Below are 14499 nucleotides of genomic sequence, written 5' to 3' on the forward strand. Positions count from 1 at the left end.
ATACAGTTTGAACAATTCCAAAAATACACCGAAAGACCGATTAAAATCCTAATCTTAAATGACATAGGCTTGAGGGTTGCCCAGAGGTGAAATTTCACCCACGTTGAGTGGGGCATCTGACAGAAAGTGATGCAAACCATTCAGGGGCATCTCTTGTAGCAGCACTACAGAGTGGCTTTTAGGGGCTGACCAAATGATGAGAGAAAAGAAAACGCCTGGAATTCTCTGTGAGGATGTACGTATGGGTAGTCAAATTTGATTGGCTAAACCTAATAAATGCGACATTCTGAGGTCAAGACTTGTTTAATGCAGATGAGGATATGATGATGGAACTGCCTTGCTAGTCCCAGCACAATACAATAACTTTCGCAAAATGTACTACATTTTTAAACATATTTATTGTCACCTATTCGACACAAATTACATTAATACTTTTTCTTTTTTATAAAAGATGAAACATGCAGACATTAATGGCTTTCCTCTTCTAGCCTGGCCTTTTTTGAAGAATCATTCTTCGCAATAAAATGATCTGCCAATTCACGGAGTGCTTTGTAACGGTGGGATATTGAATTCTTCACCGTTTTGGGCATTTCTGCATACCTGGAGAAATCCAATAAAATCATAGATCATCACTATATAAATCGGCAAAGCAAAATTGGGTAAAATATCCGCCCTCAAATTTAAAATACTGGTGTTCCAACAACTTGTAAAATGTTTCAGCACTTACGTCAGGTCAAAGCCATCAGGCTGAAAACAAGGATCCCAACCAAAGTGTCTGGGTCCCCTAGGATCGACTATTTTGCCCTAGATAATGGAAGAAGGTAGAGTCATTTAGGCTAAATAAAACTCATTTTCAATTTGTGTACTCCCCTCCCATTGACAATTCTCCGTTGCAGTTCATTTCCCTCCACAGCCATGCATCTGTCGAAAGGTTGGATGGCTCTTCGCTGTTATAAATTACACTAAGACCGTTGCCACTATAATCACCAATTTATTTCTTTCTTCCCGAGAGGGGATCTCCGAATCTCATGTGTAAATCTGCTCCCAAGCAGGGACGCACAGTCCCAGCATCAGAATCCATATTTTGTTAGCTAAAAGGGCAAAAACAATTAACAATCCTTTCTCAACTTTAAACCTCTCATCCTCTCACCTGATGCCAGTAATTCACAATAAAATGTAGGTCTGTGTGTGGCAGTAGCACCTCATCTATTAATTCGGTGCAAATATGTACAACTGAGTTGGTCCCTGTCCTCAGCCATGCATGCTTCCAGCTGGTAATATCTGATAGTAATCAGAAGCAGGAAACTTTTCCATTATCACTCACCACCCCCACCACATCCCTAGCCAAGGATAGTTCTCATATCCTTTTCCCCCATTGCAGCTTAGAGTGACCATCAGCACACGAGGAGCTATCCCAGCATCTGTGTTTTTAAATACCATTCCATAAACTGCATTTACCTATGAAGTTACTGATGGCTTTCCTGTTCAGAGTTTCACACACAGTGATTAACATATGAAATGGACTTGAGGTAGTGTAGTGGAGGCAGGACCTCAAATTATTCAACAAATAACTGGCTGCCACATTGGAGACACTGTCGGGTCTGTTATGGATGTGTGAACTGAATGGTCTTCATCCAAATTTCTCTTGGGATATCTATGCAAGCTATTGTGGCCTATCCTTCTTAAGCTCAAAAAGGCTGCAACTCTCGAGTAACACAAGACCTGACGACAGACTTTCATCACAACTTAGGAACAGCAGGAGGCCATTCAGCCCCTCGAGCATGTCCCACCATTCAATTAGATCATGGCTGATTTGTACCTCGACTCCATTTACCCGCCTTGGTTCCATCTCTTAAAATCACTGCCTAACAAAAATCCATCAGTCTCATTTTTAATCATTTTCAATTGACTGAGCCTCAACAGCTTTTTGGGGTAAGAAAGTTCCCACTTTCCACGACCTTTTGCATGAATAAGTGCTTTCCGGCATTACCCCCAAATGGCCTAGCTCCAATTTTGAAATTATGACCGGGATTTTACGTTGGGCGGACAGGAGCCGGCCACTGACTGAAAGGTCGGTGGCGAAGCCACTTCCGCCTCGCCTGGGGATCCGTTCTGTATTTTATGGGTCCCTGGGCTTTAATTGTTCCGAGGGACTAACACCTGCTTGAGGGACGATATCCTGCCTCACTGAGCTGTCGGCCAATCAGTGGACCGGCAGCTCTTAGACCCAGCAGCGCCACCGGGCACGGTGGCCACTGCCGGAACTGCACTCCAGCCCACCGCAGAGCAAAACATGAAGCCCGGCTTTAACGTAAGTTTTGGTTGTCTCGCCGGGGGTAAATCGGCTGGGCCCCGGCAAGGCAAGGATGATCGGATGGGGGTGGTGGGGCGGGTGGGGAAGGGGGGCATGTTGGGTGTTGGGGGTGGTGGGGTAGCGGGGGCGACCCTCCATCAGGCACCCTGTGCCCAATCATCAGGTGGCCACTTAAGGGCCTTGATTGGCCTGGGGTGGGTGGGCCGTTTTAGCCCCCGCTGCCCCACATAGCGGCAGCGGAGGCAGGATCGGCTCGGGAAGGCCTCCCGGAGCCTCCTGCTCAATTTTACGCCATTCCCCCACCCCCCCCTCTCCCCGCCACCATCCTGCTTGCTGGGCTGGCGTGAAATTCCAGTTATATCCCCTTGTTCTGGACTCTCCCATGTGTGGAAATAGATTCTCTCTATCTACCCATCAAATCCTTTAATCATATAAACACCTCAATTAGGCCACCCCTAATCTTCTATGCTCAAGGGAATACAGGCCTACTCTGCAACCTGTTCACTGAATTTAATGCTTTCAACGCCAATAGATTTCCAATTTTGACCATGCACAGTGAGGCTAGAGAATAACATTAAGTACATTGTAAAATTACTTCAACTAACTGTGTGAACTTTAAGGTTAAATAATGAAAATGATTACAAGGTGGAATGGTTACAACTGATGATGGCCTTTTTCTTTCACCAACTCCATCGGACAGACACCTAGTTTGCTGGTTTTGATGTTTCCCTCGTGTGTGTACTCCCTGTTAACCTCTGCCATGTGCAAAAGCGTTGCACATTCCCACCATCAGCAGATCTCACATACAAAATCCACAAAGCATGATGCCCAGGTGCCAAGAAAAAAAAAAGGCTTGTACTGTTATCGCGCCTTTCATGACCTCAGGATGTCCCAAAGTACTCTCCAGCTAATAGAGGTACATTTGAAGTGTAGTCACCATTTTGCACACATCTAAGAAGAAAACTTACCCCAATGTCTCTCAACTGCAGGCAAGTATGACACTGAAAAAAAAATCCACAGGCTTATGACCAACAGCTGTCAGCTAAGACTCAGTTAGTAACACTCTCATCTGAGTCACAAGATTGTGGGTTCAAGTCCCACTCCAGGACTTGAGCACAACAATCAAAACTGACACTCCAGTGCAGTACTGGGGAAGTGCTGCTGTGTCGGAGGTGCTGTCTTTCAGATGAGACGTTAAACCAAGGCCCCGTTTGCCCTTGCAGGTGAATGTAAAAGATCCCACGGCATTATTTCAAAGAGCACGGGAGTTCTCCCCAATGCCTTGGCCAACAGCCATCCTTCAATCAACATCACAAAAACTGACTAACTAGTCATTATCACATTGTGCACAGCAAGTTCCCGCTAACAGCAAAGCGGTTGCCACGTTTCCTACATAACAGTAATTGCACTTCAGAAGTACGCCATTGGCTGTAAAGCAGTTTGAGATGTCCTGTATTCATGTAAGGTGCTATAGAAATGCAGATCGTTCTTCTCCTCACTCACTACTGACTGATAAGCATTCTGATTTTGCATGTAGTTGTTCTTGTGGGAAGAGGAATAGGGTCACTCTCCCTATTGCACAGCTCCTTTGTAAATACATACTGGTGTTTTCCCTCGAAATAGCTTCACTGGGTCTTTCGGATTTCCTGTGCTGTATGCAAAGGTACAGAGAGCATACGCTGATTTGTCTTCAAAGCCAGCTAACATCTTATACAAACCTGGAAAGAGAAACAAGAGTGGTACAAATTAGCAGCAGTTGCATTTTTATGTTACTTAAGTAACAAAATCTCAGTAAAAGTCAGATGTTGCGTGAGTTAAAACTAATGACCAGATTTCTCTACGGCTCGGACTAACATTGCTGTCTGACTGAATTATAGATGGTCCTTTCCACACCCCCCCCCCCCCCCTCCCCCCACCATTCCTATTTTTAATATTTGATAAAGGTGTTCAAACTTATGAGGGGTTTTGATAGTTTCTCCATACCTACTCTGTTTGCAGTTAAAAGGGTCAGTAACCAGAGGACAATTGAGACAATTGGCAAAAAAAATGCAAGGGGAGAGGTGAATTTTTATTTTTGCAGTGATCTTGACTGCACTGCCTGAAGCATGTTCAAAAGGGAAATGGATATATACAAGCATGTATTATATGCACATACATACATACATAGTCACTCACTTAAAAGTAAACATTTGCTGATCAATGGGGAAAAGAGTGAGGGAGTGAAACTAATTTTTCACTCTTTCAGAGTACAGGCACAGGCATGATGGCCTGAATGCCCTCCTTCGGTGTTGTCTCAGACTATCTATTTGTCTTCTCTAGTTCTCATGCACAGTACTTGCTCCAGAGGGTGGGCCGGAGTCCTGCTCCCAAGCTTGTGGTTCTTTTGTGCCCATCAATAGTCTCACTTCCCCATCTCTGTACCAGTGCACAGTTAGAATCATAGAGATTTGCAGCAAAGGAGGTGGCCATTTGGCCCATCATGTCTGTGCCAGCCAAAATAAGAACTATCCACCATAATCCCACTTTCCACCACTTGGTTTGTGGGTTACAACCCTTCAAGTGCATATCCAAGTATTTTTTTAAAATGCGGTGAGGCTTTCTGCCTCTACCACCCTTTCAGGCAGTGTGTTCCAGATCACTACCACTCAAAAAATTTCCCGTCAACTCCCCTCTAATTCTCCTACCAATTACTTTAAATCCATGCCCCCGGTTATTGACCTTGCTATTAAGGGAAATAGGTCCATCCTATCAAATCCATCTAGGCCCCACAATTTTATACAACTCCCCTCAACCACCTCTGTTCCAAAGAAAACAACCCCAGCCGATCCCATCTTTCCCCATAGCTAAAGTTTTCTATTCCACAACATCCTTGTAAATCTCCTCTGTATCCTCTCTAGTGGGATCACATCCTTCCTATAATGTGATCAGAACTGTGTGCAGCACTCTAGCTGTTGCCTAAATAGCGTTTTATACAATTATAGCATAACCTTCCCTTCTCTTGTATTCCTTTTTTATCTGAGGCAAGGAAAGTATCCTGTATGCTTTCTTGACCATCTTATTTACCTACCCTGCTACCTTCAGGGAGCTGTGGACATGCACTCCAAGGTCCCTTGGTTCTTCTACACTTCTCAGTATCCTACCAGTTATTCTGTATTCCCTTGCCTTCTTTGTCCTCCCCAAATGCAAATGCACTTCTCTGGATTGAATTCCATTTACCACATTTCTGCCCACTTGATCAGTCCATTGATATCTTCCTGCAGTCTACAGTTTTCTTCCTCACTATTAACCACACTTCTTAATCATGCCCCTATATTTATGTCTAAATCATTGATATATACCATGAAAAGCAACTTGGCATATCCTTCAACATCAAAGCTAAAAAAAAATCTCCTACCCATTCCATAAAGCAGCATGTTGTATCAGCACTGAGTCACCACTTTGTTGTCACAATGCAGTCACTGCTGCAAGACACAAGTGACTTCACCCCCTATTTTCTCACTGCGCACCCCACCGACCCCTGCCGCCGCCGCCACCCCCCCCCCCCCACCCCCACCCCTGGCAAGGTGAATGGTGTAATTTAGTAGCTTGGCCGAATGTTGGGAAAAAACTCACCCAATGAAGACAAGCTGACGACCAATATGGGGAATCACCCTCACACTCTTGAAAACCAAGGGTAGTGTCCCATTACTAAACCTATTGGCACATCAATAACCATTTCTGAAGGACTTTCAGGTTTCACTAATTTAAAAAGAGAATTAATGCAAATTTAATTGACTGATTTCTATCGATGCCACATCAATACAACGAATGGCAATTTTTGTTTAGTTTTCTCCCAAATGGCAGTGGCTGATGCTGGAAGCTCTTCTTTTACCTTGCCTTCCTTCACTTACAATCCTGCACAATGAACAGCAGCAGTTCATTCAACTGTGGGGGCATTGTGGTAAAGTTTGATTCTGCCCACATAAGCACAGTGGAGAGCATTCAAGAGCAGGGGAGATGCAGGCCAAGTGTAGCTCAGTCATGACCATGCCAGCTTGGTTCAGCAAATCCAGCAGTTACCAGAAATTGAATTGGGTGCTTTTCCGAGTCTGTATTGCTCACCATGCAAAGCAATTAAGGGGGCATTTTATTCAGCTAAGTTGCAGGGCATACATTTGTATTCAGTACGGGTATTGAGGGATATGGTGGGTATATGGACTCGAGATGCAGATCAGCCATCAGTTAGACGGCGGAACAGGCTCGAGGGCTGTATGGTCTACTCCTGCTCCTAACAAAGCTCAATCAAGCTTATGATTGACTGCATTAAAACAGAACAGTGAAGAACAAGATTTTAAATATATTCTTCATCAGCCTAGTAAGGTCATGGCTTCTCATACCAGTAGTCAGTCAAATCCACTTCAACTAGTTTTCAATCAGTACCCGGGAACTACGCCAATCTATCGAGGAACAGTTCAAAGCGGCTGGCACATTTGACTTGAATCACACCTCTTGCAAGCTGCTACTCAATGGCATGGAACAGACCATGATGGAACAGACTATCTCCCTCCTGGTAGGAGAAGAAAGTGTGCTGGCAGATTGTCTGGAAAAGTATACAGTGGAGGGAGAAAGGAGAAACTCGAAAACAAACCATTATCCCTCAATATATTTTAGTCATATACTGCCATGCACAGGAGAACACAAACGCTTTGGTAGGGTGAAATCTCTGCAGTTTTCAGTGGCAGGCAACATAAAATGTACGCTTTTAAGCTGCAGCTTTCACAAACAATTGGTTATTTTATATGTAAATCCCTCAATGAGATCACCACGTGCTTGTCACTTCCAGATCTCAATTATCTGCCATGCAAGTGCCCAAAGGCTTTTCCTCTACGTCTTCTATTCGATACCTTGCCACTTTTATGACCGATAAGCTTTTTACTGCCTTATGTCACAGTGCTCGTCCTAAATTCAGAGCTGCCCAGAGAAAACCTCTATCAATCGACAGAAAAAAAGTTGAATTGAATACGTCTTCCACACAAAAAAAAAAGATACAACTGCAAATGCTACAAAGAACAATGGATAACTTGGGAGCAACTATGGGTTGTAATGGGATCAGAGGTCAGAATTTGCAGTCTGACTGTTAAGATTAGATTACAAACTGTAATGGAATTGGGGGTGGGAGATTAGCATGGATTGAGGACTGGTTAACAGACAGAAAACAGAGAAGGAATACAGGGGCCATTTTTGGATTGACAGGTTATAACTAGCAGAGTGACACAAGGATTAGTGCTTGGGCCTCAGCTATTTCCAATCTATATCAATGACCCAGATGAGGGGACTGAGCATGCGTTGTCCAACTTTGCTGACAATACAAAGCTAGGTGGGAAAGTGAGCTGTGAGGAAGACGCAAAGCGACTGCAAAGGGATATGGACCAGTTAAGGTAATTGGGCAAGAAGGTGCAGATGGAGTATAAGTGGGGTTGTGTGAAATTATCCACTTTGGTAGGAAGAAAAATGGAAAATAACATTTTGTTTTAAAATAAGGGGAGAGACTAGTGAATGTTGGTGTTCAGAGGACTTGGGAGTGCTTGTACACTAACCAAAGTTAACATGAGAGTATAGCAAACAATTAGGAAAACAAATGATATGTTCACCTTTATTGTAAGGAGGTTGGAGTATAAGAGTAAAGAAGTCTTGCTGCAATTATAAAAGGACTTTGGTGAGACCACACCTGGAGTACTGAGTACAAATTTGGTCTCCACAGTAAAAGAAGGACAGACTTGCCTTGGAGGGGGTGCAACAAAAGTTCACTAGATTGATTCTAGATGAGGGGAGACTTGAGTAGAATTGGCTTATATTCTCTGGCGTTTAGCAGAATGAGTGGTGATTTCATTGAAATTAATTAAATTCTGAGAGAGCTTGATACGGTAGATGCCAGGAGGTCGTTTTCCCTGGCTGGAGAGTCTATAACCAGTGGTCATAGGCCGAGGATGAGGGATCGGCCATTTGGGACTGAGACAGGGGAAATTTCTTCACGCAGAGGTATGTGAATCTTTGGAATTTTCTACCTCAAAGGATTGTGGATGTTTCATCGTTGGAACATATTCAAGACACAGATCAATAGATTTTTGGACACTAAGGAAATGAAGGGATATGGGGATAAGACAGAAAAGTGGAATTGATGTAAAAGTTCAGCCATGACCTTACTGAATGGTGGAGCAGGCTCGAGGGGCCATACGACCTACTCCTGCTCCTATTTCTTATGTTCTTATTTTGTCATCACATCGGCAAACATTATCCAGCTTTGATTCTGTGTCTGGGGTAGTACCACCTTTCAGCATGCAACACTTTCTTGCTCTTGGAATTTTCATACAGAAGGATTAACAACTGTTTTACAAAGAATTAAGCAACCCTTCGCTACCGGGAAGATCATCACCCCTCAAAGTACTGAATCCTGGTGGATGTTCAGTTTTCCAGCAACATTTACTGGATAAAGACAACAGCAGGAATGCTGGTTGGTTCTGTTCTCTCGAGGCCAGGGGGCTGAGGCTAATTGACCAGGAAATTCTATGGGCTGGAATTTGCTGAAAAAAATAATGGTGTGAACAAGACACCATTAGTGAAAATCAGCCAACAACTGGAGCCGAGGAAGAGATAACCCACGAATTGTGACTAGTCACAGGTTACTAGACGATTTGCACCACTTGGCCATTAGCCTCTTGAAATCAGCATCTCACCCTCAACCCCTCCATGAATTTCATGTAATTCTTGTACTTGCACATTAATTGCCCGTTAATCTCGCCACAGAAAGTTAAGTCTAGTAATCAACAATGCAAGTACCCTTTTAACGACATGAGAATTGTTAATAACTGCCAAACAACCTCTTCCCCAGGAAGTGAACAACTGGAGTCTCATTCTTTCAGGCAGGGAATTGTTGGAGAATTTTAAAAAAGGTCATTTTAAATTCTTACTTTTTTCTCTCTCAATCCAAACTTTCTTTCCCTCTCATTCTGTACATGATTTGACATTGAATTCACCTAATTCGCCCTCCTTCCTAACCTTTTCTCTTAGTTCTCAATCCTTTCCATCTCATTGGAGAAGGGGAGAGACTACTGAACGCCTCCCAATTGCCATGGCCAATAACTTCACTGCATCATCTTGTATTGCCTCCCCACCTATTACTATATGCTTGTACAGTTTACAGAAAATTAAGGGTTCAAAAGATTGCTTTTAAAGCCCTAAAATCACTAACCTTCAGGATGCAACTTTTCCAGGAACCATTTTCTAGAAGTGGTTGGGGTAAAAAAAAAAATACGTTTTTAGAAATCACATGTATGTCATATACATCTGCACCTATATAACCTGCATGAAGTCACTGGCCCAAACTGTCAAAATTCAGAATCATTTCAAGCTTTCCTCACACTAAATCCTACAGCTTCCACAAAGAAAAATGGAACTTGAAGTCCTTTTGGAAGACTATTTACCCATTTTGCATTGGTGACCTGAAACTTGCCTGCAATAGTGAGCGATCACCCCTTTGTTTCCATTCACTGGCAGTCAGGTTCAGTTCTCTCCCATTTCTCCCTTTCCTGACCGATGCTGGGCTACAATTAGGGGCTGATGGGACAACTGGAGCCTTCAAGACCAAGACTGATGGATTTCTGTTAGGAAAGGGCATCATGGCACATGGTGCCAGGGCACAGATCAGTAATAGTCTAATTGAATGGCCAAGCAGACCCGAGGGGCTGAATGGCCTACTCCTTGCTTCTGTGTTCCTAAAGAAAACAAAATCACATATGCTGGATGCTGGAAATCTGAACAAAAACAGAAAAAGCTGCAAATACTCAGCAGATCTGTGGAGACACGGGAATCAATTGATGTTTCAGGCCCATTTTTTCCCCTACAGATGCTGCCTGAACCATTGGGTATTTCTAGCTTTTTTGTTTTCTCTTCCATCGCTGTTGTGATTCAGCAGATCTCAGTAAGGACTCAGTGTTCTGAGGTTAGAGAGAGAAAAACAGTTTTCACCACCTTCCCCACCCCTCACAAAAAACAGCAGTGTTCTTGCTCTTGATTGCTACACAGGGACCTACGTAGAAAGAGCACACACACGTGGACATTAGGCAAGCTCAGGATCCATTATGATATCACCTACAGAGTAATCGCCTGCTGACACTCAACATCAAGATTCACATGTGAAGACTTACTGCTTGGGTGGGATATTGAAGGACAGCCATGGAACCATATCACACTGAGAATCAATGTCTCCAGAATAGAAGTTAAGAAAACTGACATATGAACTGTGGATCAGTTATTTGCATCAGAAACCTGGATCTACTTAAAAATAGGAATACAAGGGCTTTGAGCGTTGAGAATGTTTCATCATTAAGTGATACAATCTCAAGTAATCCTAACCTTATTCATCTGTAACTAGTATCAGTAAAATTGAGCATACTGCTGTCAAATTGTCATAAAATCCACTGGGTCACCAATGCTCTTGGGGAAGGAAGGTTGTGAGTTCATAACCCCAGTTGGTAGCACGCTTGTCTCTGGGTCACATGATTCTGAGTTCAAGTCCCATGCCAGGGCTTGAGCACCAAAGTTAACGCTGACACCCCAATGCAGTGCTTGGAGTGCTGCACTGTCAGAGGTGCCATCTTTTGGATGGGACATTAAACAGAGGCCCCATTTGCTTGATCAGGTGGATGTAAAAGTTTGTTTGGCACTATTTTGAAGAGCAGTTGAGTTCTCCCAGGTGTCCTGGCCAATATTTATCCCTCAATCAACATCACAAAAACAGATTATCTAGTCATTATCACATTGCTGTTTCTGGGAACTTGCTGTGCCAAATTGGCTACCACATTTCCTAGATTACAAGAGTGACAACACTTCAAAAATACTTAATTGGCTCTAAAGTGCTTTGAGATGTTCAGTGGTCGTGAAAGGCACTATGTAAATGCAAGTCTTTCTTTCAGGATTCGAGCACACCAACACTCTAGCGCAGTATTGACTGCTGTACTGCCAAGGTGCTGTCTTGCAGATGAGGTGGGAAACTAAGGTCTAGCCCACTGCTTCAGGTGCCCATGAGCAATTCCGTGACATAATTCAAAGAGCAGAGAAATTCTCTCAATACACTGGCCAGAATTACACCTCACAAACCACCAGCGGAACAGATCACTCTGACATTTATCTCATATGCTGTTTGTGGCTGTTGTGTTTTCCTACATAAGTGACTCCACTTCAACGTCTATGCAGAGCTTGGAGATGTCCGTTTTAATAGTGTTTTATAAATGCAAGTTTTGTAACTTTTTGATTTGGCAGCCCTTCTTGACTCGGATTTCTCAACCAATACCTGTATTTTTAAAGCGGACTGTGGATTGCCGTACACAATGATTCAAACAGCTGTTTAAATCTGAATGTCAGATTCAGGGCAGTGGTAGAAAGAAACTACTTCCAAAAAACCTTGAACTGCATTTATGGTACAAAGGAAGGGTAGAATATGAGACTGATGTAACACCAATGAGACTTTTTTTTTAAACAAATAACTTTTCAACTGTGCTACATTGTAAGCAAACTGTTCAAATAATTTCTTTTTTATTCGTTCATGGAATGTGGGTGTCGCTGGCTAGGCCAGCATTTACTGCCCATCCCTAATTGCCCTCGAGAAGGTGGTGGTGAGCTGCCGCCTTGAACCACTGCAGTCCATGTGGGGTAGGTACACCCACAGTGCTGTTAGGAAGGGAGTTCCAGGAGTTTGACCCAGCGACAGTGAAGGAACAGCGATACAGTTCCAAGTCAGGATGGTGTGTGACTTGGACGGGAACTTGCAGGTGGTTGGTGTTCCCATGAATCAGCTGCCCTCGTCCTTCTAGTTGGTAGAGGTCGTGGGTTTGGAAGCTGCTGTCGAAGGAGCCTGGTACGTTGCTGCAGTGCATCTTGTAGATGGTACACACTGCTGCCACTGTCCGTCAGAGGTGCTGGGAAATGAATGTTTGTGGATGGGCTGCCAATCAAGCCAGCTGCTTCGTCCTGGATGGTGTCGAGCTTCCTGAGTGTTGTTGGAGCTGCACCCATCCAGGCAAATGGAGAGTATTCCATCACATTCCTGACTTGTGCCTTGTAGATGGTGGACAGGCTTTAGGGAGGTAGGAGGTGAGTTACTCGCTGCAGGATTCCTAGCCTCTGACCTGCTCTTGTAGCCAGGGTATTTATATGGCTACTCCAGTTCAGTTTCTGGTCAATGGTAACCCCCAAGATGTTGATAGCAGGGGATACAGCGATCATAATGCCATTGAATGTCAAGGGGAATGATGTTGTGGATATTCACTACTGATCTGAGCTGAAGACCACAGATGCTGCCCAAAATGCTGACAGTTTATTTTTAGTTTATCCACAAGGTCATTCATGGCGCACTTGAGCAGAACACAATCCTTTCATTTGAGTTTAAATCCAATCTAAACAGACAGCAGGAAACACTCTTGCTTTTCATCTGGCTGTAAGTGTTTCAAGTGATGTGATGGTTTCAATTATTAGACTTGCCCATAGGTAGAACCACAGAAGTTTACTGTACAGAAGGAAGCTGTTCAGCCCACTGGATCTCTGCTAGAGCAATCCAAAACTAGCCCTACTCTCTCCCCGTACCCTTGTATCATCATCTGCTTCCAATATTTATCCATCTTTTTCCCTTAAAAGATGTAATAGTCTCAGCCTCAACTACTTTGTGCCAAAGTATTACATGCTCTACAACTCTCTGGGGAAAAAAAAAGAATCTCAACTTCTCTTCTCACTGAGGATAATTTAAATTTTGTGACTCATCCTAACCACAGGAAACCGTCTTTGTCTATTGACCCTACCCGAAACGTTTTATATAATTTCAATCCCTTTTAACCTTCCTGCTCAAGCAAAACAATGGTTTTCCATCCGTGGTATCATCCAATCGCTATGACTTCAATGCCCAGTAGGGCAACTAAAACTGTATGCTGTACACTAACTGAGACTGAACCATTGCCCTGTATAAGTTTACCTTTATCTCTTTGGCCTAATTAAAAAAAAAAAAATTATTTCATGGGATGTGGGCATCGCAGGCAAGGCACACGTAGGCCAGACCAGGCAAGAACAGCAGATTTCCTTCCCTAAAGGACACTAGTGACCAGATGGGTTTTTATGACAGTCAATGATGGTTTCATGGCACAATTACTCAGACTAGCTTTCAATTCCAGATTAATTGAATTTAAATTCCACCAGCTGTGGTGGGATTTGAACCCGTGTCCCCAGGGCATTAGCCTAACCTCTGGATTACTAGTTCACTGACACTACCATCGCCCCTTTATAAAACCTAAACTGCAAGTGCTCCTTTTTATTGCTTTATCCACCTCCACTTGTTACTTTCAAGGGTTCTCTATTCATTCACAAACTTCAACGTTTTCTAATAACTACAGACTTCCATGCCTTTTTTTCCCCCTACCAAACGACATTGCCTCATACTTTTCCCCATTAAATTGCCTATGCCACTTTTGAGCCTTTGTTTTTACTAACTAACGAGAAACAAGAGCAGTTCCTGCTCTCAGTTCAGGTTAGATTTAAATCCAGTACTTGTGTGCTGTCAGTAAATGTGCACCCAGCAGCGTGTCCTGGATATACCACTTCCAACCCAATCAGAGCAATAGCCATCAGACAGAACTCTCTATTTCCTATCCATTACCCAACTTTCCATTCATGCTACCACATCTCATATACTTGAAATTTTGTAACAAATCTCACGAGACAATTCATTGAACAGCTTTTGAAAAATCAAAATATATTTATTGCACTGACTATTTAGCCAATCACTTCAAAAAACATTTAAAAATTCTCTCAAACTGGACTTGCTTTTAACATTCATAAGGACATCCCTTGATTAGCCTCTGCATCTCTGAATGCTTGACTTTGAATTACGGATTCCAAGAGCTTGCCACCAACTGATATTAGGTGAGTTGGTCTGCAATCGCACAATTTATCCTTCTTGAACAGAGCACTGGCTGCTCTCCCGTTCCACAGCATAATTTGTCCGTTCACAGAGGGTTGAAACATTGCAGTCAAAGCTTCTGCTATCCCCTATCTGAGTGCTTTCCTCAGCCTAGGTTGAGTACCATCATGATTCAGTGATTACTCAGAGTTCAGCTAACCATTTCCAGAGTCAGACACGGAAAAGCTGTTCCCATTAACAAATG

The 14499-nt window shown here is 43.3% G+C and overlaps 1 protein-coding gene across 1 annotated transcript in view; it reads right to left on the reverse strand.

The window, feature by feature from the left end:
- Positions 1-299: 299 nt before the first annotated feature.
- Positions 300-14499, reverse strand: part of itpa (inosine triphosphatase (nucleoside triphosphate pyrophosphatase)) — a 30964-nt gene continuing 16764 nt past the window's right edge. The window contains exons 5-8 of the mRNA XM_068036511.1: positions 9543-9574; positions 3917-4032; positions 728-804; positions 300-600 (exon numbers count right to left, since the gene is read on the reverse strand). Of these exons, the coding sequence (XP_067892612.1) occupies positions 468-600; positions 728-804; positions 3917-4032; positions 9543-9574 (358 nt within the window). The 3' untranslated portion in view covers positions 300-467. The remainder of the gene's footprint in view (positions 601-727; positions 805-3916; positions 4033-9542; positions 9575-14499) is intronic.

The sequence above is a fragment of the Heterodontus francisci genome, chromosome 8 (assembly GCF_036365525.1).
Source record: "Heterodontus francisci isolate sHetFra1 chromosome 8, sHetFra1.hap1, whole genome shotgun sequence".
NCBI lineage: Eukaryota > Metazoa > Chordata > Chondrichthyes > Heterodontiformes > Heterodontidae > Heterodontus > Heterodontus francisci.